This window comes from Aquarana catesbeiana, linkage group LG05, assembly GCF_042186555.1.
Source record: "Aquarana catesbeiana isolate 2022-GZ linkage group LG05, ASM4218655v1, whole genome shotgun sequence".
NCBI lineage: Eukaryota > Metazoa > Chordata > Amphibia > Anura > Ranidae > Aquarana > Aquarana catesbeiana.
This window is the reverse complement of record NC_133328.1, coordinates 32,732,388-32,758,940: the sequence shown is the minus strand read 5'-3', so window position 1 is coordinate 32,758,940 and position 26,553 is coordinate 32,732,388. Positions and strand designations below refer to the sequence as shown.

General features: G+C 43.7%; 1 protein-coding gene across 1 annotated transcript in view; it reads right to left on the bottom strand.

Moving 5' to 3' along the window:
* LOC141144161 (serum paraoxonase/arylesterase 2-like) overlaps positions 1-22,571 on the bottom strand; it is a 47,396-nt gene extending 24,825 nt beyond the window's left edge. The window contains exons 1-3 of the mRNA XM_073629577.1: positions 22,420-22,571; positions 6,381-6,451; positions 1,089-1,144 (exon numbers count right to left, since the gene is read on the bottom strand). Of these exons, the coding sequence (XP_073485678.1) occupies positions 1,089-1,144; positions 6,381-6,451; positions 22,420-22,493 (201 nt within the window). The 5' untranslated portion in view covers positions 22,494-22,571. The remainder of the gene's footprint in view (positions 1-1,088; positions 1,145-6,380; positions 6,452-22,419) is intronic.
* Between the last annotated feature and the right edge of the window lie 3,982 nt (positions 22,572-26,553).

The window sequence follows — 26,553 nt, the reverse complement described above, 5'->3', positions numbered from 1 at the left end:
TCCTGACCAGGATTCAAACCAAGGACCCAATGCAGAAGTGCCAACCACAGCCCTGTGTAGGCTACAAATAAGACACCAATGTTTTACTGCATAAAAATGTATTTCAAGTACAAATCCTATTAGTTCCTATTTGGCAATCGCACATTTGCTGCAAGGATTTAAATAATATTATTATTAAATAATAATAATAATAATAATAATAATAATAATAATAAATATGGGATTTATACAGTGCCAACAGTTTGCTCAGTGCTTTACAAAATCTGTTCTCATATCTACTTATTCTACTTTACTAATAGGTTGCATAGTAGGTAAGGTTAAATAAAGACAATAGTCCATCCAGTTCAACCTGTGTAGGTGGACGTGTGTCAGTGTCTATAATTATTTCCCATATCCCTGTATGTTGTGTTCTTTAAGATGCACATCCAAGAGTCTCTTAAAAATATCCATACTCCCTGCAGCCACCACCAAGTGTTGAAGTTGAGTTCCACATCCTTATTGCCATGACAGTAAAAAAACCTTCTGCGCAGTTTAAGGTTAAAACTCTTCTCCTCCAATCTCATTGTGTGGCCCCGTGTCCTCTTACACTCCTTGAGACTCAATTGTTTTTTTCCTATGCTGGGATCGCCATTGAGGCATTTGTAAATCACTATCATATCTCCTCTCAAGCGTTGTTTCGAGAATACATTTCGTTCCTCGTAATTGAGGTCCTCCAATCCCCTTATTGGTTTTGTTGCCCTTCTTTGGACTCTCTCTCCAGTTCCAGCACATCCGTTCTGAGGACTGGTGACCAGAATACTCAAGATGTGGCATAACCAGAGTTATATAAAGTGGTAGGATTATAGTTTTATCCCTGGAGTATATCCCTTTTTTTATGCATGCTAATATTCTGCCGTCTTTGGTATTTGCAGCTTGAAACTGCATGCTATTGCTTAATCGGTCATCCACTAGGACCCCCAGATCTTTCTCCATCCTTGATTCCCCCCAGTGGTTCTCCCCCTAGCGAGCAGTTTGCACTTATGTTTTTTGCCCTCAGGTGCATGTTGAGACAACTATGTTCAGATGACCAAGTTGTGAAAAGTACTTACAGAACTGATAAATGCCAACCCATTGGGAAGAATCTCAATGTCTTCAGATCCATACTCTGTAAAATAGGAATACATGACATAATAATCAGAAATCCAGATGGTGCAGAGAAACAAAACACCTGAAGGCAAGCAGATGGTGCACTGGTTTGTGGCGTCTTCCCAACACACACACCATGAGGAAAGGAGATGAAAGCCTGCAAATCGTTCTACCGAATGTTGAAATTTTATTGCAGATGGAGTACAGGAAATACAGCTTACGGTTATTACTACAGTTTCGGCTATTAGACTTAATCATGGCAAGGATTAAAGTGTACTATATCTGCAATAACGAGTTGCCAGCTTTTATCTCCTTTCCTCAGAAGCTCAGATGGAGTAGAGACTTAGAGAGTCCCCCCCCCCAATCCTGCTCCTATAAATCCATAGATGGTAAAAGAGGTGATTTTTTTTTCAGTGCTATGGCCTCATCCAGTCACACGACGAAATGCTTAGGTGGCTCTGATCCCCTAATGTCCTTCAGCAAGTTCATTGCATACTGTATATCTTCATAGGGAACTATATTCAACCAACAAAGATGTATCTACAGTTATAGTTGACCACAAGACTGGTATGGAATCCTTCAGGAAGAGGGAAAAGTCAATTACTGTTAACCGCAAGAATTCTACCGGGCCAGTAACCACCACAAGAGTCCTGCAGGGTTGATAATGCAGAGGACCACACACACCATCAAATGTAACAGAGCTCCCTTTATTTTCCACTCTGATGATACAAAAATATATGTTAACAATTTAAGACTGTATCTTTGTAAAATAGATGTAAACCCAAAGTCACTAAAATATCATATATTCCTTACGACGTTAATTTACATAGTTACATAGTAGGTGAGGTTGAAAAAAGACACAAGTCCATCAAGTCCAACCTATGTGTGAGTAAAAGTTATTTTCAATTTTTTTAAAGCAAACTAAAAACTGTATCTGAGAACCACAAACTGAAATGCTATTCAATTCCATTTTTAATATTCAAAGCAAACTCCCCCATCCATGACTCCATGCTGTACTTGAGAAATCACTTTGAAAAACACCCCCCCTAGTATTTCTAGCCACAGCCATCTGGAGTAAAGGCAGATGATTCATATAGCATTTACTTCTGGGAATCCCTCTGCCCTTAGCTATGGCTTGCAGGCAGGAGGGTGTGCTTAGCTGAGAATGCCCCTCCTCCCCATGAAAGAAATAAAATGTCAATGAAGACTTCTGGGATGTAGGACATCATTTGCCTAGGCCACAAACCAGGAAGTAACTGAAGAAATGTAAAAAAAAAAAGGAAAATAATCAAATAGGATATTCCTTTCAATCTATTTATTAATGCTAGCAGCATAATGATTGGAAATAGTTCATGTTGATTGAGAGCGTTTAGTTACACTTTAAGTCTGCAATTTTCATTAAGATAATACCAAGTGAGCGTTTTTCTTTCCATCAAACTGCGATTGAAGGAAACAAAGTTTCAGAATGTATAGCCAGCCAGGGATCACACCAGGTTCAGAAACACTGGAGGTAAAGAGATTTCCAGTCACTTCCTGTCCTGATGACGACTTTTAATCGCAGAGGTCCCCAAAGCCCAGGCTTCGAAACAGTGGCTGTCCGTTGCCTGCTGGGGGCCAAGCCGTGCAGCGAGGCTTGATTTGTATTTTCAGCCTCTCACGTTGCTGCCTGGGCATCCCCCAGCCCGGCCAGCACCATACGATGCATCTCCCACTACACACTCCATGTCCCCACACTGGGGGTGAAGAGGGGCGCTATTATACCAGTAAGATGGCACCGATTGGCTCATTGCTCCTGTCCACTCTGCGGCTGCCGGGAATAGTAGTCCGAGTACCTGAAGAAAATACTGAGACAAGCCCAGCACCGGACTACTGATCTCAGAACTTCCTGCACCAGGCCAGATCAGCCGATCTTGAGCAGCCAATCAGCTCAGGCGCTCGGTGTTCCTGAGATTTGAAATCAGTGGGGTATGGTTAGGTCAAGCAGGGGCGGATTCAGGGGGGGGGGGGGCGCAACAGGGCAATTGCCCCCCCCCCCCCCGAAAATATTATTGACCAACTCTAGAGTCTCTCTCTCACATCAGTATAATCAGCAGCGGCGCAGAGAGAGAGACCCAGTTGTCTTCGCTCCCGCTGGAGCCCGGAGAGGATGGAGGGAGGAGGTGGGTGGTTTTTCCCACAAATAGAGCTTTCTTTTGGTGGTATTTGATCACCTCTGCGGTTTTTATTTTTTGCACTACAAAACAAAAAAGACCAACAATTTAAAAAAACAAAAACAAAAACAAACACATATCCAAATATATATATATATATATATATATATATATATACACATATACATATACATATACACACACTATTTTGAAATAAAAAGCAATATTTTTTACTTTCTGCTATAAATAAAAATTTTTCATCAGTTTAGGCTGATATACAGTATCTCCCAAAAGTGAGTACACCCCTCACATTTTTGTACATATCTTATATCTTTTCATGTGACAACTCTGAAGAAATGACACTTTGCTACAATGTAAAGTAGTGAGTGTACAGCTTGTATAACAGTGTAAATTTGCTGTCCCCTCAAAATAACTCAACACACAGCCATTAATGTCTAAACCGCTGGCAACAAAAGTGAGTACACCCCTAAGTGAAAATGTCCAAATTGGGCACAATATTGTGTCAATATTTTGTGTAGCCGCCATTATTTTCCAGCACTGCCTTAACCCTCTTGGGCATGGAGTTCACCAGAGCTTCACAGGTTGCCACTTGAGTCCTCTTCCACCAGCTCCGTGATGTCGTCATGGAGGAGTGGATGTTAGAGACCTTGTGCTCCTCCACCTTCTGTTTGAGGATGCCCCACGGGGTTTAGGTCTGGAGACATGTTTGGTCAGTCCATCGTATTTACCCTCAGTTTCTTTAGCAATGCAGTGGTCGTCTTGTAGGTGTGTTTGGGGTCATTATTATGTTGAAATACTGCCCTGCGGCCCAGTCTCTGAAGGGAGGGGATCATGCTCTGCTTCGGTATGCCAGCATGTTGGCATTCATGGTTCCCTCAATGAACTGTAGCTCCCCAGTGTCGGCAGCACTCATGCAGCCCCAGACCATGACAATCCCACCACCATGCTTGACTATGGGCCACACACACTTGTCTTTGTACTCCTCACCTGCTTGACACCATCTGAACCAAAAAAGTTTATCTTGATCTCATCAGACCACAGAACATGGTTCCAGTAATCCATGTCCTTAGTCTGCTTGTCTTCAGCAAACTGTTTGCAGGCTTTCTTGTGCATCATCTTTAGAAGAGGCTTCCTTCTGGGATGACAGCCATGCAGACCAATTTCATGCAGTGTGCAGCGTATGGTCTGAGCACTGACAGGCTGACCCCCCACCACTTCAACCTCTGCAGCAATGCTGGCAGCACTCATACGTCTATTTCCCAAAGACAACCTCTGGATATGACGCTGAGCACGTGCACTCAACTTCTTTGGTGGACCATGGTGAGGCCTGTTCTGAGTGGAACCTGTCCTGTTAAACCGCTGTATGGTCTTGGCCACTGTGCTGCAGCTCAGTTTCAGGTTCTTGGCAATCTTCTTATAGCCTAGGCCATCTTTATGTAGAGCAACAATTCTTTTTTTTAAGATCCTCAGAGTTCTTTGCCATGAGGTGCCATGTTGAACTTCCAGTGACCAGTATGAAAGAGTGAGAGCGATAACACCAAATTTAACACACCTGCTTCCCATTCACACCTGAGATCTTGTAACACTACGAGTCACATGACACCTGGGATGGGAAACTGGCTAATTGGGCCCAATTTGGACATTTTCACTTAGAGGTGTCCTCATTTTGGTTGCAAGCGATTTAGACATTAATGGCTGTGTGTTGAGTTATTTATGAGGGGACAGCAAATTTACACTGTTATACAAGCTGTACACTCACTACTTTACATTGTAGCAAAGTGTCATTTCTTCAGTGTTGATATAATAAAATATGTAGAAAAATGTGAGGGGTGTACTCACTTTTGTAAAATACTGTATATTCTTCTACATATTTTTGGTAAAAAAAAAAAAAAAAATCCCAATAAGTGTATATTGATTGGTTTGCACAAAATGTATCACGTCTACAAAATAGGGGATAGATTTACGGCATTTTTATTTACTTATTTTTTACTAGTAATGGCGGCAATCTGCGATTATTAGCGGGACTGCGACATTACGCCGGACAAATCGGACACCTGACACTTTTTGGGGACCAGTGACACCAATAAAGTGATCAGTGCTAAAAAATATGCACTGTCACTGTACTAATGACACTGGCGAGGAAGGGGTTAACATCAGGGGCGATCAAAGGGTTAAGTGTGTCCCTAGGGGGTGCTTGCTAACTTGTGGGGGACGAATTCACTAGAGCACAGAGATCCGTGTTCCTGGTTATCAGGAACACAAGATCACTCTGCTCATCTCTGACAGAACGGCCGTCTGCCTTGTTTACATCGGCAGACAGCTGTTCTAGCTCTGTGGGGAGCGATTGTGGGTGGCCAGCAGACATCGCTTCCGCCGGACCCACTTATTGGCTGCCCCTCTGTCCAATCAGGTCTGTATGATACGTTAAATACAGTTCTGTAAGCAACACCTTATTTTCTGGCAGTGCCCCTCCTGAGACTAGACTCTGGATCCGACCCTGTGTGGAAGATGGAAGGAAGGCTGGCATGGCAGTACGGAGACTCTTATGGAGGTCATATCGACCCCCCCGATCTGACCCCATCTGGTCAGTGGATGAGTTGTCTTTTGTGAGACTGGGGACTTCTACATTAGGTGGCCTACGTATAAGAAAAAAAATAATAATTTGCTGTGCAAATATGTGTCACTCATCCTTTTCATCGTAACCATAATTTGCTCAATCCTTTTATTTCCTAGGTTCATCAACAACATCTAGTGGCAATAATAAGGGATTTTTTCCTGAAATCTCTCAATCACAAAAAATACTGCATTATTGCCACTAGATGGCACTGACTACCCTAGGAAATGAATGTAAAAAGGTAAATTACAGTAAAGATTCATTGATACATAGATCCCTAAAGGTTCGTTTCGAGCTGAAAAAGGGTTTCTACAATCAACGCAATCGCAATATTTATTATTCTTAACTGACCATTTTGATGCGAGAATGATCATGAAGTAAAATAACCAAAAACACATGTAGGATAGATCGCTCCTGAGGGTTTGTGAAATGATGTTAGTGCAGTATGTCATAAAATGTCAGTTACATACCGATGCCGGCCAGAAGCTGGCAGTTTGGAAGCTCGACGGGTTCTATGTCTCTGACCAGGTTGATGCGATCGCTGGAAATACAAAAAAAATTAAATAAAACATACGTGACAAATATATCCCAGCACTAGAGCTGCACAATTAATCGTCAAGAACCGTTATCGCGATCTTCACTAAAGTGTTTCACAATTTTTTCTATGCAAAGAATTCTCTCTGCTCTTCTGAAGCCACAGCCCTCAAAAGAAAGGAAGAGAAAAACTGGGCAGTCTGCCAAGAATCAAAACATTCTTTATCAGTTGAACTTAAGTATAAACATTGTAACAATTTGTCAATGGAACAGACTTTGTGTAAGTGAAAAAAGTTTAACCACTAAGCCCCGGTTCACACTGAGGCAGCGCAACTGCCTCAGGCGACCTGGACACGACAGGGGCGGCGACTTGCAAAACGACTTCTATATAGAAGTCTATGCAAGTCGCCTCAAGTCACCCCCAAAGTAGTATAGGAACCTTTTTCTAAGTCGGAGCGACTTGCGTCGCTCCGATTAGAACGGTTCCATTGTACAGAACGGGACGCTACTTGTCAGGCGGCTAAGTCGCCTGACAAGTCGTCCTAGTGTGAACCGGCTCTAAACCTTTTTCTGACATTTGTTGGTTTCAAGTTAAAATTAGAACCCCCACACATTATATATATATTTTTAGTAGACACCCTAGAGAATAAAATGGTGGTAGTTGTAATATTTTTATGTCACACTGTATTTGCTCAGCGGTCTTTCAAATGCAATTTTTTTTTTTTTTTTAATTACTTTAAATTAAAAAAAAAATTAAAAAAAAAAAAAAAAAAAAACGAAACCAGTAAAGTTAGCCCATTTTTTTTGTATATTGTGAAAAGTTTTACGTCGCGAGAATCATGAGAGAATCGTGATCTTTTTATTCTAAGCAAAAAAATTGTGATTCTCATTTTGGCCAGAATCGTGCAGAATCTACCCAGCACTGGTACAAATCAGCTGGACCTCATTGGGTTTTGGGCCTGTAAGCAGGGCTGGCCCAAGGCATTGTGCTGCCTGGGGTCCAAGAATGAAATGCTCCCCCCCCCCCCCCCCAAAATAAAAAAAAAAAAAAAAAAAAAAAACACACCCACCAAAAGGCCCCCCACATCCATAATTTTAGATCCTGATAAATGTAATTTTAGTTTTAATTATCATGAAGTCAAATTTACATGCAACAGCACCTTGTCTATATGCAAAAACATATGACATACCATCATGTTCAATTGTGATGACAAAAGCCGCTATTTTGACTGGCACTTTACCATCTTTTTTGCGGGGGGGTTTTTGGCCGTTGGCGGCTGAAAAAGGGTTAAAACAGCAGCGGTGCCCATTCATTTCAATGGGCAGGAGCGGTGAAGGAGCGCTGTATACATCGCTCCAAAGATGCTGCTTGCAGGAGTTTTTTTAATGTCCTGCCAGCGCATTGCCTCCCTTCACACTGAGACTGCAGGGGAGCCGTTTTTTCAGGCGCTATTTTTAGCCCAAAAGCACCTGAAAAACGCCTCAGTATGAAAGGGGTCATACACTGCACTCACGTGCATTTAATAAAAAGCGAGCAGGCTGCATTTTTTGCAATGCAAACGAACGTGTGTAAAAGGAAACAAATGCAAACCCAATGCTCATTAAAAAACTGCTAAAATGTAAACGCAACAGTGCAAAATTATATTTGTGCATTTTTTGTTGCATTCTGATGTGAACAGGCCCTTAAAGCGGTATTAAGCCCAAAACCAAAAATGTAATATATTGCAGGTAATCATTAGATGTGGTGGCTGCATTGGTTTTCTTTTGTTAGGCTTTTTTCCCCGTTTTCTCCTGGTGATCTGGCCAGTAACACACCTCCTGTTACGGGGGGGGGGGGGTGTCAGATGTACTAGCAGATTTGAATACACTAAAACTGAAGCTGAACTCCTGCTCATACTTGATAATCATTCTTTTTCCCCCTTTTGGGATTAAGTTTTACATAAATAAATTAAAAAAAAAAAAAGGGATCACTGTAAGCACCCCTGCCAGTGTTAAGTGGTTTGTCTCATCTCTGTAATTGCTGGAAAGCTTGTGTTTTTGAAAAACAGACTTACTGGCCGGATCACCAGCTGAAAATAAAAGAAAAAGCCTAAAAATAGGAAACTAATGCAGCCATCACATCTAAGAGTTGGTAAGCTGCAATATATTAAATATTTGCTTTTGGGTTTAATACCTCTTTAAACCCCGCACCACTCTCCCCGCCTGAAATATGTGCAGACCTGTTGTGCAACTTTATAACAGCTGCCAACAAAGTTCTTTGTGAGATATTTTTGCCTGTTTGTCAGGAACTCCCGTCTGCTTATACGGAGAAAGTAATATACAATTAAAAGAAATCCTGTGTACATACTGTAATAAAACAGAGCAAAGAGCAACATGCAACACAATGTACACACAGCAGTGAAGGGAGGACTGGCTGGTTGCCGGCTATGGGTTGGGGCACTTTGACCCTTGGCACTTTGTACTAAAAATCTGTAAGTGGCACACCAGGGACAATTTTCTATAAAAGTTGCATACACTAAACCAACAGATTCCTGTAGGGCGATAACAAGATTAAACACCCATTTCAATATGATCAATAGTCATGTGACTATCAAGGTACAGTAATACCTTGGATTGCGAGTAATGCCGTATACGGGCGTTTCGCAATACAAGCTATTTTTTTATTTTTTATTTTTTTTTGTTTACAAACTATTTTTATTGGGTACAAAAAAAAAAAAAAAAAAAAAGTGTTATCATATGCCAAGAGAAATACATTCCATGAGGTTTACAAGTAAGGAAGATTATCATAAAGTATACAGTAGTTGAAAGATGTACTTTGTTATAGTTGACTAACGTGTTAACAGTAATATCCTTGAATACTATAGATGATAATAATAATAATAAATAATATTATTTAGGGTACTTATATAGCCCTTTACATATACATTGTACATTCACATCAGTCCCTGCCCTCAAGGAGCTTACAATCTAAAAGGTCCATAACTCACATTCATATACTAGGGCCAATTTAGACAGAAGCCAATTAACCTACCAGCATGTCTTTGGAATGTGGGAGGAAACCGGAGTACCCGGAGGAAACCCACACAGGCACAGGGAGAACATGAAAACTCCAGGCAGGTAGTGTCATGGTTGGGATTTGAACCAGCGACCCTTCTTACTGCTAGGTGAGAGTGCTACACCATAGACATCTTATATTTCCCAATGATCTTTGATACAATTCAGGGTTGAAGAAGTGTTTTGAATGATTAAAACCATGGGTCCCATTTTTTTATCATATAATGATTTGTATTATGTAAGGTGTGAAATATTTTTTTCCATGAGATTAATCTTGTTAATTTTAATTTTCAAATGGGCAAGAGGTACCAATGGGGATTTTCAATGGTATGCCATCAGCCAGTGTATTGCTACACATAGTGTGTGGATCAGTCTCATATGATGGATGGAAAGCCCAATGATAGGGGAGAATAAAAAAAAGACAGTTGTGGAGAGTGAACCGTATACGAGGTATTTATTTATTTTTTTAAAGTCTTGACTCCGTTTGCGAGTATTGTCTCGCAACACGAGCAGCATTCAAGCTTCTGGGGTGTGCAGTAGCGCATTTGGCCAGGAGGGTGCGTGGGGGCGCCAGGAGACACTCCGTTCCAGAGTGTCTCTGAGCCTCTCCGAGTGCATTTGAGCGGTCTGCAAGTGTTTCCAGCACCCCTCCACCTCTGGCCACATGCGGTACTGCATACAATAGCAGTCACTGTGGAACAAATGATCTGAGTTTCCATTGACTCCTATGGGGTAACTCGCTTTGATATACGAGTGCTTTGGATTACAAGCATTCTTCTGGAACGAATTATGCTCGTAATCCAAAGGTATCACAATGACTGCTTGCAATCAGTAAAAGGGAATTTCTTTTTTTGCACATACAAGGTCGCGGGGTTTTCTTTCATCTCCCTGTCCCTGGCATTTTCACCTTTCTTTTGCTCCCTTGCAGCTTTGTGCAACAGTGTGTAGGACAAAGGAAATGCCCAGTACTTCCAGGCATGGAGGGCCGTGTGACTAAACCGATTTAACAGCGCTGGCCATTTTCACACAGGAGTCATAGCCCTATGTATCCTACCACTCCATTGACTTGTAGCGTACGCAACTATTTTCTTGGCAGCCGAACAGAGAAGCAGAACAAAAAGTAAGACCCCCCATACACACCATTAGATTTTCTGCAGATTTTTGTCTTCAGATTTACCAAAACCATATAATATGAGGTCAAACCTTAAGAGTTTCAATTTGTATGCAATCAGGCACGCCCCTCACGACATGGTTTTGGTAAATCTAGAGACGAAAATCTGCAGAAAATCCAATAGTGTGTATGGGGCTTAAGGCAAGTTTAGGCGTTACCAAAACAGGTGTCCCCCATTAGCCACATTTACTCTCACTTCCTATATCAGCGACAACTCAGTTTGGATTTTCTGATCACTTTCTTTGCCCTTTGCCAGAGACAATGGTCTCAAGCACCAGTGGTGAAGTTTAAGGGGGGGGGGGGGGCAAACATACTAGGCAGGGTTTCTAACCTCATTCTAACTGAAGCAAAAAAAAAAAAAGTTTTAGGTCAGTGTATTTTAGATAAAATGGGTCTTTTTTAAATTAATTTAGTTGGTGCGTTTTAGGTAAGATAAAGAAAAAAAAGTGCACCATTTATATACATATGTGATATCATTCTGCTCATCAAGAGCAGGAGAATTTGTTTTGGGTTATTTTTGGATTCTTTAATAAAATATAAAGGAATAAAAAATAAATATTTATTTATATAAAAAAATAAATAGGATAGATAGATCTATCTATCTCTATCCTATTTATTTTTTATATAAATATTTATTTTTTATTAAAGAATCCAAAAATAACATATACATATATATATACACATACACTATTTATTTATATTAATGACATATTGTACTTACCCGCTCCAGTCTCCACCCTCCCAGTGCTGTCCTTGGTTCAGCACTAGTAGTCCTCTTCCGGGTGGAATGACACACACATCATTCTGCCCATTTCCCATGGGCCCAGCCTGTCATTATTACTGTATGCCCCTCTATTTTATGCATCATCACGGAGGCTGGGCTAACAGTACTCCAGGACTGAGCGCTGCTCACATATATCATACATCAATGTTGCTTAATCCTGGGAGGAGTGCCCACCCCCTGCTGACATCATTGGAGTGACATCAGTGGAGCAGCTAGAAAACTGCAGGAAAACGGGAGTGTACATTGAATACATTGTATTCTGACAGTGGGGAGACTCCCCCGCCATCAGAATACACAAATCAGGGCTATAATCTAAAGCAGGGGTACTGAATTCAAATTCATGGCGGTCCGATCAGTAACATTCTCTTCCAATCGAGGTCCAAATCGCATGTTTGTGCAATGACTCAGATCCTTCACATCACAGCCCGTTCTTACATCAGATCCTCTGCCCCCCCCTGCATATCACAGTTTCCCCTTCACAGCAGTGCCCTCAGCGGCGGGAGCTGTAGGAGTTAACCTTTCTCATCAACAAGCTGATGATTGGTTGCTAGGACTGCCCTGTGTCCTAGCAACCATTCACCTGCTGGTTAACTTGAAAACCTGCCCCCACCCACCACTCAGAACTGTACAGCCTCCTGCTCCTCGCTCTGCTGACAATAACAGGGGCTGAGGGGGGGGGGGGTTTGGAGCTGGCTCCTAAATGGTGCAAATAGGACATTACCTTGGTCCGGCTCGTGGTCCCCCATTTAGTGATGCCTGGTCTATAACCTGCAGTGCTGATCAGAATATACCGGCAGGGTGGCTGAATAGAAGTCTTCTTGACCACATTGGCCACAAATGGATGGAGATCCTACAGAGCCAAATTAATTTGGATCCTTGTAAGGCCGGCCTAACACAAGTCAAAGTTGTAAAACTATGTTCGGGCATTAAGATTTGTTTTACCCTCTGTCATGAAAGGGTTAATAGAAAACATGTTTGGGGCGGGAGGTTTCAGGCGTGAGGGGAGGGTGGGTGGAGAGGTGATGAAAAAAGGTGGAGTTCCACTTTAAAGACCAAGCATGTATTGACCAGCTGTTAGCTGGCAGTTGACGTTTCCACCTCGTTGAGTGTATTGGTGGAGGAAGAAGTCTTACAACAAGCAGAGACAACCACAGAGGAAGTGTCTGCAAGCCAGTGTGCCCAGATGAATTTTCACAGAATTTGTTACTTCGGAAATTTTACTGAGCAGCCAGAAAAAAAATAAAATAAAAAAAAAAAAAATCTGAAATCTGAACTGCAGTCACAACGACCTTGACCCGACTTCCTGCAACATCTGCAAAATACATCCCCATCCTCACCACAGCTTTCCACAGGAAAATGATTTAACCTTTTATCTCTGTCCTGCCTTATCTGTTGATTCATAAAGTTCTTGTATGGCCAAAATGAACCCCTTCAAGCCAGCCCTTTAAAGTGATATTAAAGTCTCTTTTTTTTTATTATTTAAAAATAACAAACATGTTATACTTAACTGCTCTGTGCAGTTGGTTTTGCACAGAGCAGCCCCAGTCCTCCTCTTTTTGGGTCTCTCACAGCTTGCTAAGGGGGCACCTGAGCCAAGCCGCAGCTCCCTGTCCTAAGACTCCCTGGCCATTCGGGTCCCAGGACCCGCTTCCCGATTGGCTGGGAGGAGAAGCTGGAAGACATTAGAGAATATTAATTTGCTAATGTCACACAACTGGGTGGGCTCAGGGCGCAGTGCTCTGCGCCCCGAGCCCACCCTTTTTGAAGCCAATTAAAGCCTCAGGCTCTAATCATGTGCTTAAAAAACAAACAAAAAAAAAAACATTGAAATCCATGCATCTGGCACCCTGCATGTAGATTAGGGGCTGGACGCATGAATCGGAGGGGGCAGGGCCCCTGCGCCCCTAACGGAGCAGTCGCTACTGGGTATGACAGGTGGTTGGTGGTTGGGTGGTTATACACTTGAGATCCGTTGCCCCGGAGCTTCAGATGGCACTCATAAATTTATCCTAAGCTGCGGTGGGAGGGGAACATAACATATCAGGGATATGCCCGGAGCCGACCTGGCTCCTATATAGCTGGGGAACTAGGGGGAACATCCCTCCTCTATGGGAGATGACGGGAACGTCACACCCAGTGAATGGGGGTCTTCGCTAATTCGAGAGGGCATTCGGGGGCAGTGCAGGCAAAGCACTAGCGGTCTGTTGGGGGGCCCCAGACATGCACCCACACTTAGAGACAGTTAAAATGTCTGTTCTGTTTTGTTCCTTACAATACTACATGTATAACATATCGGCATACAATCAACAGCTGTAATGTTATCTTAATACTGCCGGGGGAGGTTGGACGGGTCGGGAGTTTTCTTCCCGGCTCTGTCTAACCACTCCTCTATATAGGAAAACGCTCAATTCCCCGTCGTTTACTGGCGAGCGTTCCAGCAAAATCTTGCTACTTGCTTTTGCTTAGACTGAGGTTACTACCTCTTACCTTTCTGGTCTATCTGATCTATCTTCGCTACCACTTTCTATTTCTAGTCCCCCCCTTCCTCCCCTCCGTGTTCCCCCCCGAAAATGGACGTACTCAGAGCAGTATCACTTAACGCGAGGGGGCTTAATGTCCCTGAAAAAAGACGAAAACTCCTACAGGACATGCGCCGTCTCCACGCGGACATCATCTTTGTGCAGGAAAACGCATTTCAGAGATGACAAGCTACCAATGCTAAAGAACAAGTTCTTCCCTATGACATACCATTCTACATTCCCGACAGCGAAGGCTAGGGGTGTATCCATCCTACTATCCGCGCCAGTACCATGGATACACCTAGACACAAAGACGGACCCTGAGGGACGCTTCCTATTCCTGAAAGGCGTGGTTGGTGGCATCAAGGTGACACTGGTGTATCTTTATGTCCCTAATAGTCAACAAGACCTTTTCATTAGTCGGCAATTTAGATCACTCCTCGAGTTCACAGAGGGCCACTTAATCCTGGGGGGGGGGGGGGATTTCAACATACAGAAAATACCTCATCGGGGTCTTCCTCAACCCTGCCTGGCACCTGAAAACGTATTGCAAAATCCTTTCATAAAAAACGCACAACTGGTAGATGTTTGGCACCTATTTCACCCCGGTGAACGAGACTATACTTTTTTCTCCACACCAAGTATATTCCTGTATCGATTATTTTCTGATCCCACACAACCAACTACACGCTCCATTACATGGTCAGATCATGCCCCAGTAATTTTTTGCTATGCCCTCTCTGACAACCCCACAGCTCGGAGTAAGACATGGAGACTGAATGAGGGTCTCCTACAGGAACAAGACTTGTTAGCAGACGTCACCAAAGAAATAGGGCACTACTTCCAAACCAACGACACCACTGACAGCGACACGGGCACTGTATGGTTAGAGCACAAGGCGGTAATCAGAGGGTACTAATGAAACACGGAGCTAGGATTAAAACGTCAATGTAACATCCAATTGACCACCCTTTTAAATGACCTGTAGGCCGTGGAAGCTAGGCACAAACATGCCCCGTCACAATCTTTAGAAAGAGAACTTAACGCGCTACGTCAACAAATTCACGTTTCATCCAGGTCTGCCGCAAACAATGAGTCGAGCAACAAGTGTGGTAGACTGTTGGCCCAGTCCCTTTGCGCAGAGAAATTAGCGTCCTACATACCTCACATTACGACCCCCGCTGGCCATAAAACCACCCTACCTCAACATATCATGCGGGAGTTCCAAATATTCTACGAGTCACTATATAATCTACGCACAACTCCTCCCTCTCATGAGTGAATATTAGAATACATATCCACATCCCAGATGCCCTCGCTGCTGGAAGGTGTGGGTGATCTTCTGGAAGAACCCATTACATTATCCTAACTCCAACTAGCCATAGGAAACACTAAACCAAGAAAAGCTCTGGGACCCAACGGCTTCACGCTTCAATACTACAAAACCCTACTCCCCTCCCTTGGTAATCACATGGTTAAACACCCTGGGCACGGGGACACCATTCCATGAGACTACCCTCCAGGCCCACATATCAGTAATCCCAAAAGAAGGCAAAGACCCCCCCCCCCCCCCCCATGCAGGAGTTACAGGCCCATTTCCCTACTGAATACTGACCTTAAACTATTTACTAAAATCATTGCAACTAGAGTACAGCAACACCTCCCCGCCCTGATTCATTTAGACCAGGTTGGCTTTGTCCCACTCAGAGAAGCTAGGGACAACACAACTAAAAGTTCTTAACCTACTCCATGTAGCGAACACCACTAAAACCCCATGTGTTTTCCTAGGGACAGATGCTGAAAAGGCCTTAGACCATGTTCACTGGCCTTTCATGTTCTCGGTCCTGCGGCATATAGGTCTGGGAAGCAAGATGGTGAATTGGATTAGGTCCATTTACTCCGGCCCATTGGCCAGGGACAGGGCTAACGGGGTTTTATCAGAACCCTTCAAGATCGCCAACGGGACTGTCACCCCTCCTGTTTGCCCTGTCCTTGGAGCCTTTCCTGTGTCATGTGCAGCTAAATCCGGATGTCCCAGGTGTTAGTGTGGGAAACTCACAACAAAAAGTATCATCATATGCGCATGATATGATGTGTACACTTACAAAAGCAGTTCTCTCTCTCCCAAACCTGTTACGCGAATTTGAAATATATGGAGCGCTGTCCAACCTAAAAATCCATATTACTAAATCAGAAGCGATGGGGGTTGGTATATCACAACCACAATTTCAACTCCGAGCGACCTTAAACTGAAATGGACGGACACCGCTTTGAAATACTTAGGCACTTCCATCCCATCAAAGCTCTCCAAAAATATTCGCCCTAAATCCCCCCCCCCTTCTCAAATCGGTCTGGATTCTTCTCAATAACAGGCACACGGGCCTCAATTCGTGGTTCGGCCACTGTAATATACTAAAAATGAGCATCCTCCCTAAATTTCTATATCTTCTCCAGGCCTTGCCTATCCAAATCCCTGCAAGCTACTTTAAATTGCTACACTCACTATTTATAGAGTTCATCTGGGCCAGCAAACGACCACGACTAAGCAGGACGCTACTCTGACTACCCAAACACGGGGGCTTGGCAATGCCAGACATACGCACCTACTATTATGCAACAGATCTCAGTAGGCTCATAGACTGGTGCCGACACCACGATGCTAAGCTGTGTTCTCGCTTGGAACACGCACAAAGTCCGGTACCTCTCAATAGAGCACCATGGTGTTACACATTGCTACCTACCTGTCTTAAACGACACCCCCTCATTGGTGCCACTTCAAGTATTTGCGCTAACCTACTCTACCGGGCCCCTATCTCGTCCAGGAACTCGCCCCTAGCCCCGATTTTGGGTAACCCACAATTCATGATTTTTCAGAATCTGATCATATCAGGCCATTATCAAGCCTCACACTTCCGGACCATAGGAAAATGGGTGTCCATAACGGAACTCACAGACCCTGAGGGCCCCTTCCATTTGGATTTTCTGAGAGCGCTACAGCTAGGTCATTTCTTAAAATCCTTACCACACCCTTAGAGACCCTAGCCAACCTCTCACGACTTTTGAGGACTGCTGCTCAGACACTGGAGCTCTACCACATACACTCTCACTCGCCTTCAAGCTGTTGATCACACCCCCAGACGATTTCCAACCCCCAGGCCTGATCGGGTGGGAACGGGAGTTAGATCTCCACTTTAACCCAAACCAGCGTCTCCACATCCTATGTTTCGTACACAAATCTTCCATCTGCACAAAAGCACGGGAGACTAACTTAAAAATTTTGTCGCGATGCTATAGAACCCCGGCACAGCTACATAAATACTTTCCCTCAACTTCCGACCTCTGCTGTCGATGCCAGAGTAAGCGAGGGACTCTCCTACACATCTTCTGGTCATGCTCTAAACTGGCAGACTTCTGGAGGAAAGTACGTCAAATCACGCAAAGTTTACAGAACGCCCTATCCCGGACGACCCAAACTTCCTCCTACATGTGTATAAGAAATCCGTGATCTGCCACCTCCTTGACCCTGCCAAGGCATGCATCCCCCCTCCTTTGGAAATCACCTCACCCATTGACCTATGGCTTAGAAAAGTCATAGACAAACAAAACAGAGGACCTTTATCCTCACTGCCAGAAATCAGAGAGACTAATACTCCAAAACCTGGACACTGTGGAACCTGTTCGTATTCTCGGACGAGGGCCAATCGCTCCTGATACAGATACAGAAGCCTGAATTTCAAGGCACATCTCCTTTTGTATCTCCGCAATGCGACGACTGCACCGAACCAGGTTATACCAAGCTATACCCTGGACACTCTGTGGGCCCATGTTCATGGCCCCCCCTTCTCTACCTCTACCCCTGATTCTTATTCTTTCTAATTCCTCTATCATATACCTTTATTCTCTTCTTCCTTTTTCTCTCTCTCCCTATTCTTATCACTGTAAATAAGGAAAATCGCAGGAGACAGGACCCATGGGAAAACTTACCGTTCTATGTTTATGTAGTCAAAATTGTTCAGATGGGGAAGTGGAATGTACGACGTACTGGGTCTGGTGAACTTAGAAGCCAGGACAGTACGAGGAGCTATGATCTCAGGAGATACACCTAAAACGGTGTTATTTAAATCCCCCCTCCCATGGAGATATACATACTGTTGACATGTTATACCATTTATATTCATACATTATGTTCTTATATTACTCTTTCTTCTATTGGCCCTGAGGTCTCGTCTTTTATTTTAGACCAAATAAAAAAATTGAAAAAAAAAAGAAATTAATGTAGCCATCACATCTAAGACTAGGTAAGCTGCAATGTAATCAATGTTTGCTTTTGTGTTCAATATCACTTGAGCAAAATGGTTCCATTTGAAAGTATTAAACCCAAATGACCTGTTACTTGTTAATCTTGGCTCGTTCATACTAGCTGTGTGATAAAACTTTCCATTGAAGGCTCGGTTCACACTGCGGTGACTTGGGATCCGACTTGTGAGACTCCAAGTCGCATGAGAGCGGTCTTAACCCCTTCACGCCGCCCTAACACAAATATGCGGCCCAACTAGACTGGGGTTTGTTTTTTTTCCCCCCATGGGGCCACATATTTGTGTATCTCCCTTTGTGCTGGAATCGTGCCAAAGGGCGCGCTCCCAGCATGTGAGCCCCGGGACCCCGTACTAATGATCAGGACCCGGATCTCCTGATCGCTCTGAAAGCCTCTGATTGGCAATCACAGTGATCACTGTGAAGACTGCCCCCGTGTTTTTTCTTTGTAAGGCTGGGTTCACGCTAGTGCGAATTGGATGCGGGGTTACTCCACATCCAATTCGCATGTCAGGAGACTGTGACCGGCAGTGGCGGCTGGTGCTCGATAATTTGGGGGGGGGGCAGCAAAACCATGACACCCCCCCTCAGTGGGGGACGAGGCCCCCACTGTAAAGAGCCTCTCCTGTGTCTCCAGTGTGAAAGCGAGCGGTGCGCTTGCAGGACGGTACAAAAAGTCCTGCAAGCCGCAGCGCTGTAGGAGTGGTGTATTCACCATTCCTAAAGTGCCCCTTCTCATTGAACAATGGGGCAGGGCCGCTAAACTGCCGGCATAGCGGCGCTATGCGGGCGGTTTTAACCCTTTTTTGCCGACGGTAAAACAACGGTAAAGCGGCGCTAAATATAGTGCCGCTTTACCGCCGACGCCCACAATGCCCCAGTCTGAAAGTAGCCTTAGTGTTTGGGCCAAGGTCAGGGCCAAAGGTCAAGTTCAGTTTTTTATTTTTTTTAAATTAGGATCAGCGTGTATTAGGTAGGATAATAATTTAAAAAAAAAAAAAAAAAAAAAGCAAAAAACGTGCACAATTGTTTCTGGGCTGTACTATGGGTACAAATAACATGCACATATTGTATCGTTGAGATCATCAGGAGGAGGTTAATTTAATGTGTTCTTTGGTGGTAGGTTAGTAGCAAGAAATATACATTTTTTGGGTTTTTTTTTTTTAATATTTTGGGTCAGTTTCACTTTGATAAAAAAAACAAAAAAAAAAAAAAAACACAACCCACCCCCACACAAGAGATATCCATTACCATTTACCATCAAATAAAAGCAGAGTATGAGAAAAAAGAGAAAGCACTCACGTTGCCTCATCCGTAAATAATAATACAAAAAAATAAGTGTACCCCCTCCTGACCAGACCAATTTTCAGCTTTCAGTGCTCTCACACTTTGAATGACGATTACTCAGTCATGTAATACTGTACCCAAATGAATTTTTTGTCCTTTTTTTCACACAAATAGAGCTTTCTTTTGGTGGTATTTGATCACCTCTAGGCTTTTTATTTTTTGCGCTATAAAATGAAAAAAAGACTGAAAATTTTGAAAAAAAACAAAACAAAAAACGCATTTTTCTTAGTTTCTGTGATAAAATTTTGCAAATTATTAATTTTTCTTCATAAATTTTGGCCAGAATTTATACTGCTACATATCTTTGGTAAAAATAACCCAAATTAGAGGATATTATTAAGTCTTTGTGAAAGTTATAGAGTCCACAAGCTATGGTGCAAATCATAAAAAAATTGATCACACCTGATGTACTGGTGGCCCATCTCATTTCTTGCAACCTGAACAAGCCAGGAATGTACAAATACCCCCCAAATGACCCCTTTTTTTGAAAGTAGACATTCCAAGGTATTTAGTAAGATGCATGGTGAGGTTTTTGATGATGTAGTCATTTTTTTCCCACAATTCTTTGCAAAATTAAGTTGTTTTTTTTTCCACAAAATTGTCATTGCAATAGGTTAATTCTCTCACATGGCATTTGTATACCACAAATAATGCCCCAAAATACATTCTGCTACTCCTCCTGAGTATTACGATACCACGTGTGGGACTTTTTGACAGCCTAGCCACATAGAGGCCCAACATGCAGGGAGCACCATCAGGTGTTCTAGGAGCATAAATTAAACATCTAACTTGTTGACTAATGCCGGCCATACACGGTTCGAATTTCAAAAGATACGATTTTCGAAAGAAAATTCTAAGAATTTTCGTACGAATTTTGCACCATTAGTGGGCGGCAGCAACGGCCGATTTTCGTGCGGCAATCAAATTTGAGGAATCGGACATGTTGGACATTTTTAGGAAAACGAACGATTTTCCAATCAATGATGGGAGAATCGTGCGAGAAATGTAATAAGAAAAGAAAATTTACGGAGAGAAAAGAAAATTCCCGGCCACGAAAATTCTTTTCTGTAGCAACAGGAGGTGAAATTGAAGGCTTGGTCGGCCGAATTTCGAAAATCAATGGTGGCACCATCGGATCGCAAAAAAAAAAAACAAAAAAAAAAAAAACGAACTTTCTGATTTTGAAAAGAAAATTCGTTCGACATTCGATTATGTATGGCCTGCTTAACTATTACACTTTTGAAGGCCCTGGAGCACCAGGACAATGACACGTGACACTGATGTGGCACTCGTGACACTGATGACAGAGGGCCCTGATGACACATGAGACTGCTGTGGCACTGATGACAGATGACACTGATGACATATGAGACTGCTGTGGCACTGATGACAGAGGGCACTGAGGGCACTGATGACACGTGACACTGATGACATATGAGACTGCTGTGGCACTGATGACAGATGGCACTAATACGTGGCACTGATGACAGAGGGCACTGATGACATATGAGACTGCTGTGGCACTGATGACAGATGGCACTAATACGTGGCACTGATGACAGATGGCACTAATACGTGGCACTGATGACAGATGCACTAATACGTGGCACGTGACACTGACAGGTGGCACTGGGGACATGTGTGTTTGTGTTCACACACTCACGTTGCAGCCAGAGGTCGCTCTCCCTCCTCATACATAAAGATCATCTTTCATTGGACACTCAGATTGAGTGCTGAATGGCCGCTGTGATTGGCCATTTAGCACGATCTGCGATTGGCTGTGTCCAAGGGACACTGCCAACACAGTTTTCCCCCCGATGCACGCCCGCGGCGGCGCACAGGGAGGATGTGAACAGGACAACGTCCAGGGACGCCCTCACGGCAATTGAGTGCCGCGCTGTAGAAGTCGTTCGTCTATAGCGCAGGCGCGAGGTGGTTAATATATTTATTATTAATATATTTTTTCATATCGTTTTTGTTTGCTGTGCCTTTAAAGTCCGACCTGGGGTTACCTGTTGGAACCCTTATATTTTGTATCATCAAATAAAAGCCCAATTTGTTCTGAAAAAAACAAGGTATAATCCACCCGGATACACAAAAGTAGTTGTGATGATATGTAGCTTTTACTAACACATGTCAAATGTGCAGAATTGTGCTTAGGCATTTAGATTTTACCCTTAGGCTCAAAGGGGTTAATTAGCACTCCAGAAGTCGCTCCGACTTTAGAAAAGGTTCCTGTACTTCAAAGGCGACTTCTACCTGACTTGTGCCCATCGACTTTAATGGAAGTCGCCTCCGAGTGGGATCCTCATCTATATTGATGTGATTTGGATCCGACATTACAGGAAGATTATCCAGGCATTCCCAGAAGTTGCTTCTCAAGTCGCATCAAAGTAGCACAGCAAGTCACCTGGCAAATTCAGGACTTTCAGGTCGCAGTAGCGTGAACCGAGGGTTAGCGTGCAGGAGTTTAGACCTCCCCTCTTTCTGTATTCACACTCTCTTTTCCAATTAAAAAAAATATAATAAAAACCCAGCATGAAGAACAAGACCCCCCCCCCCCCCTGTGACGAGCACAGCAGATTGCGCCCCCCCTGGGAAAGCCACGCCGCCATGTTTTAGGAGTGCTGACCCTTTAAATGTTAAAAGCCTTCCGAGTTGCTCCATGAAGCCGTTAGGAAACGCAGAGATCAGATCTTTGTACGGTGCAAAAAAAAAAAAACATTTCAAAACTTTTCAGCCCCCAGCGCCTAACCTTTAGCTGTACAAGTATTAAGAGAACTTACGTGAAATGCACAATCCTTTCTCCTAGAAAAGCCAGGAAGACCCCAAAGAGTGTGATTTTCAGCAGTTTCCCCATGCCTGCAGTGCTGTTATGTGCTGCACCCTACAAAGGAAGAGCTGGGAGGGCTGGAGGGGGGCGGAGCCTCACAACCCAGGAACTTTATACACCATTCTCTGCACTGCTGACCTTGTTTGCAACGTATGGTGTAGCTGATATATCATATAGTTAAGGGATGCAATGAACTTTGCGTCTTTTTAACACTCATCTGTTTTCCTACAGAACTTTCCTGCATGGAAATGCATTTCAAATAGAAATCCGATTCTTTCCCATGAGGCTGGTTCACATCAACGTGCTGCAGTTTAGTGTGTTTTTAACCACTTCAATACCAAACGCTTTCACCCCCTTCCTGCACAGGCCATTTTTTAGTTTTCAGCACTCTCACACTTTGACAATTGCACAGTCATGCTACTAAGTTTGCCTCCTCATCCCTTTAAACCTGAACACATATGAATTACACAGGTTCTGAAGGCTAATTTAATGCAGATAAGGCACCAAGTGAGTTTAATTACCATCTTAAAGTGGTTGTAAACCCTCTGGGACCACTTTTACCTACAGGTAAGCCTAGATTAAGGCTTACCTGTAGGTGCAACAAATATCTCCTAAACCTACACGGTTTAGGAGATTTTTGCAAAAGACTGGCACTGATGTCTATGGCGCATGCGCCGTAGACAGCGGCGCGCAGGCGCACTGAGCATGCCGCTGCTATCGGCGATCATGCCGTTAGTGGCGGCTCCCTCACGCATGCGTAGGAGTGACGTCATCGCGGCTCCGGCCAGTCACAGAGCCGGACCCGCAATACCTGGAAGTCACTCCGGGATAGATGGCGGCGATGAAGGAGAAGAGCGAGGGTCGCTTCGGGGGCTTCCATCTCAGGTAAGTTATATATAATGAGCTAGTATGCTATGCATACTAGCTCATTATGCCTTTGCCTTACAGGGTGTGTTTTTTTTTTTTTGCCTGCCTTTACTTACTTAATAAAATGTATTAGTTAGTGCAGTACAGCATCATCATATGACTGGTATAGTGGTGATCAGGGACACTGACTGGTGACAGTATGTAAAAATAATAATAATAATTTTAAAAAATGTACACTTTTTTTCCTTTTCTTTTTTCAAATCATTTTTTTACATACCGCAACCACAGTAGTTCAGTGTTACCATAGTGATACTGTACTTCTCTGGGGAGGCGATCCGGATTTTTTTTTTTAACACTATGATCGCTTATAACAGCGATGATCACTGTTAGACCCCTTTCACACTGAGGCAGTTTTCTGGCATATTAGCGTTAGAAATAGCCTCCTATTCTCTGCAACGGGTGCTTTCACACCCGGGCTGTGCGCTTGCGGGACGTTAGAAAAAGTACTGCAAGCAGCATCTTTATGGTGGTTCCCAAAATGCCCCTGCCATTGCAATGAATGGGCAGCGCTTCCGAAGCGCCTGAAAAGCACTTCGGAAGCGCCACAACGCGGGAGTTTTTAACCCCTTCTTAAAAGCACCCTGCTAGCTGCAGAAATGTGTGCAAGCAGGCTGACGTGCTCACACTGACTCCCATGTTGCCAAAAGAAAGAAACTTCTAGTTACAGTCTGTTAAAAGCCATTCCACCACTCCTCCTCAGTGTCCTCTGGGAACTGTGGTGTAAAGGTCCATGGGTCCCATTCTATGGTTGATGTCTTGGACTTCAATTCCCATGATCCTCAGCGTTCTGCATAGACGTCCATAGGTTTTCCTGACTATAGCTCTCCCCCTAATGACTGGGGGGGGATAGCACAACTTAACATCCAGCATAACAGTAAAAAGTCAAAGTAAAACTGACTGTAAAGAGGACAATGTCTCTTTCTCCATGTTTCTGTAGTTCAGCGCTTAGGTACATCAGTAAGTAGAATAATGCAAGCAGATGGCATGAGAGCAGGATGTTGATAAGCTTTCAGTCCTGTTTGTATACTGGGAGTGATAGCATTGCAGCACAAACTATGAGTGCAAGACTTATCGGAATCAAATAATTCATTTGGCATGGTGGATCCAGGTTATTGTGTCAGTTTATATATCTGTAGGGTGTGAATGTTTTGTCTGGATTAATGACCATGTTATAGTATCATAAAATAATAAAATGAATGCAACAGTAATGAAAGCTTAAAGTGTGTTTATCCAAAGATCTAAACATTCAGTCTTAGGGAATGTATAGTCTTCAATGCATTTTTTAATATGAATGTAAAAAAAGTTTTATGTAAACTGTCTTAAAACTGAACTCCATGCAAACAGCTAAATACATAGTTGTTTTACCTGCAAAAGGATGCAGAGCAAAGCCAAGTTGGTGACCTGACTTTACTTTACTTCAGCCAAGCAAACAAATAATGGCCACCTCCCCACCCCTAACCTGTGGCTGGTCAAGAAATGAGGAGCAGGAGACCTAAGCTCCTGAAGAAGCGTTTTCGAATACAAGTAACATGTAGAGCTGAGCCGACCCACGAGACACCGCCTCTTCTAAAATGACGTTACTACATTAAGTTTCTTGGAGAGTGACCATAGCTCCCAACTGTCCCTGATTTGGAGAAATGTCCCTCTGTCCCTCATTCCACCTCATTTGTCCCTCATTTTGGTCTGATCTATATAGATGTATATAAAATGCACTTTCTATCTTTCAAAAAGTGTTTCCCAGAGCTAAACCTTTCATCCAGTTTCTAAATTGCTGCATTTGTACATTTTAAAAGCCAATACAAAGGAATAGTAGTGGTAAAAAAAAGTCCTTGTGGATTTAATTAACCTTTTTTTTGGTTAATTCTCCTTTAAGGGGGTGTGGCAGAGGGCGTGTCCTATGCCTACATACATTTGCTAGTAGGTGTCCCTCATTTCCATCTCAAAATGTTGGGATGTATGAGAGTGACCTATGATACATAGGTAATGCTTCAAGCAGGGGCAGATTAATGCACAGGCTGGTCTAGGCTGCAGCCTAGGGCCCCCGATTGGCCATGATATTTTTATTAATTTATATATATTTATGTATATGTAGAATAAAAACCATGCCTGCGTGTTATACAAATATGCCAATAAATGTTTTTTTACAGGGGGCGGGGGGGGTGGGTGCCACCCATTGGAGGGGGGGGGGGTGTCAGGCCAGCTGTACCGCCTCTCCTGGCCCTGGGACAGCGCTGCCAGCATACTTTAAAGTTGAGAAAACATTACTGCCAGCCCTTTCTCATGCACAGAAAGTAGTACAGGAACCTTTTTCTAAGTCGGAGCAACGCAATTAGAACGGTTCCATTGTACAGAACGGGAGGTGACTTGTCAGGCGACTAGGTCGCCTGACAAGTCGCCCCCGTGTGAACCGGCACTCAATGTACATGGAAGTCTCTTAACACCTCAATTAAAGCCGCTCTGTCTGGTCGCTCTCCTCCTCCCGCTCCACCCCCTTCCCGAATGCAGCTTTTGATTGCAGGAGGAGAGCGGTCATGTGACCATCAATGAAACAGCAGAGGAGAGCAGTCACATGACTGGGTCACGAAAAACGGCGTTAATTGAGGTATTTAGAAGCTTTGATTTACAATGAGAGTGACACAGGAGGAGCGGTGTATGAGAAAGGGCTGGCAGTGATGTTTTCTCAACTGTACAGTATTCTTTCCCAGGAGACTGGGGGTCTCCTGGGAGTGCAGGGGGGCTTTATAATGAAAGAGGCCTGTGTGATATGCAGGCAAAGGGGTCTGTGTACAATGCAGATGTGAGATGTCTGTGTACTGTGCAGGGAAAGTGGACTGTGTTATGTGCAGAGGGTTGTGTACTGTGCAGGGAAAGGGGTCTGTGTACTGTGCAGGGAAAGGGGGCTGTGTACTGTGCAGGGAAAGGGGTCTGTGTACTGTGCAGGGAAAGGAGGCTGTGTTATGTGCAGGGGGTCTGTGTACTGTGCAGGGAAAGGGGGCTGTGTTATGTGCAGGGGGTCTGTGTACTGTGCAGGGAAAGGGGGCTGTGTTATGTGCAGGGGCTCTGTGTACTGTGCAGAGGGTTGTGTACTGTGCAGGGAAAGGGGTCTGTGTACTGTGCCTGTAACCAATGCCAGCGGGGAGCGCTCTTTTTCAAAACTGGG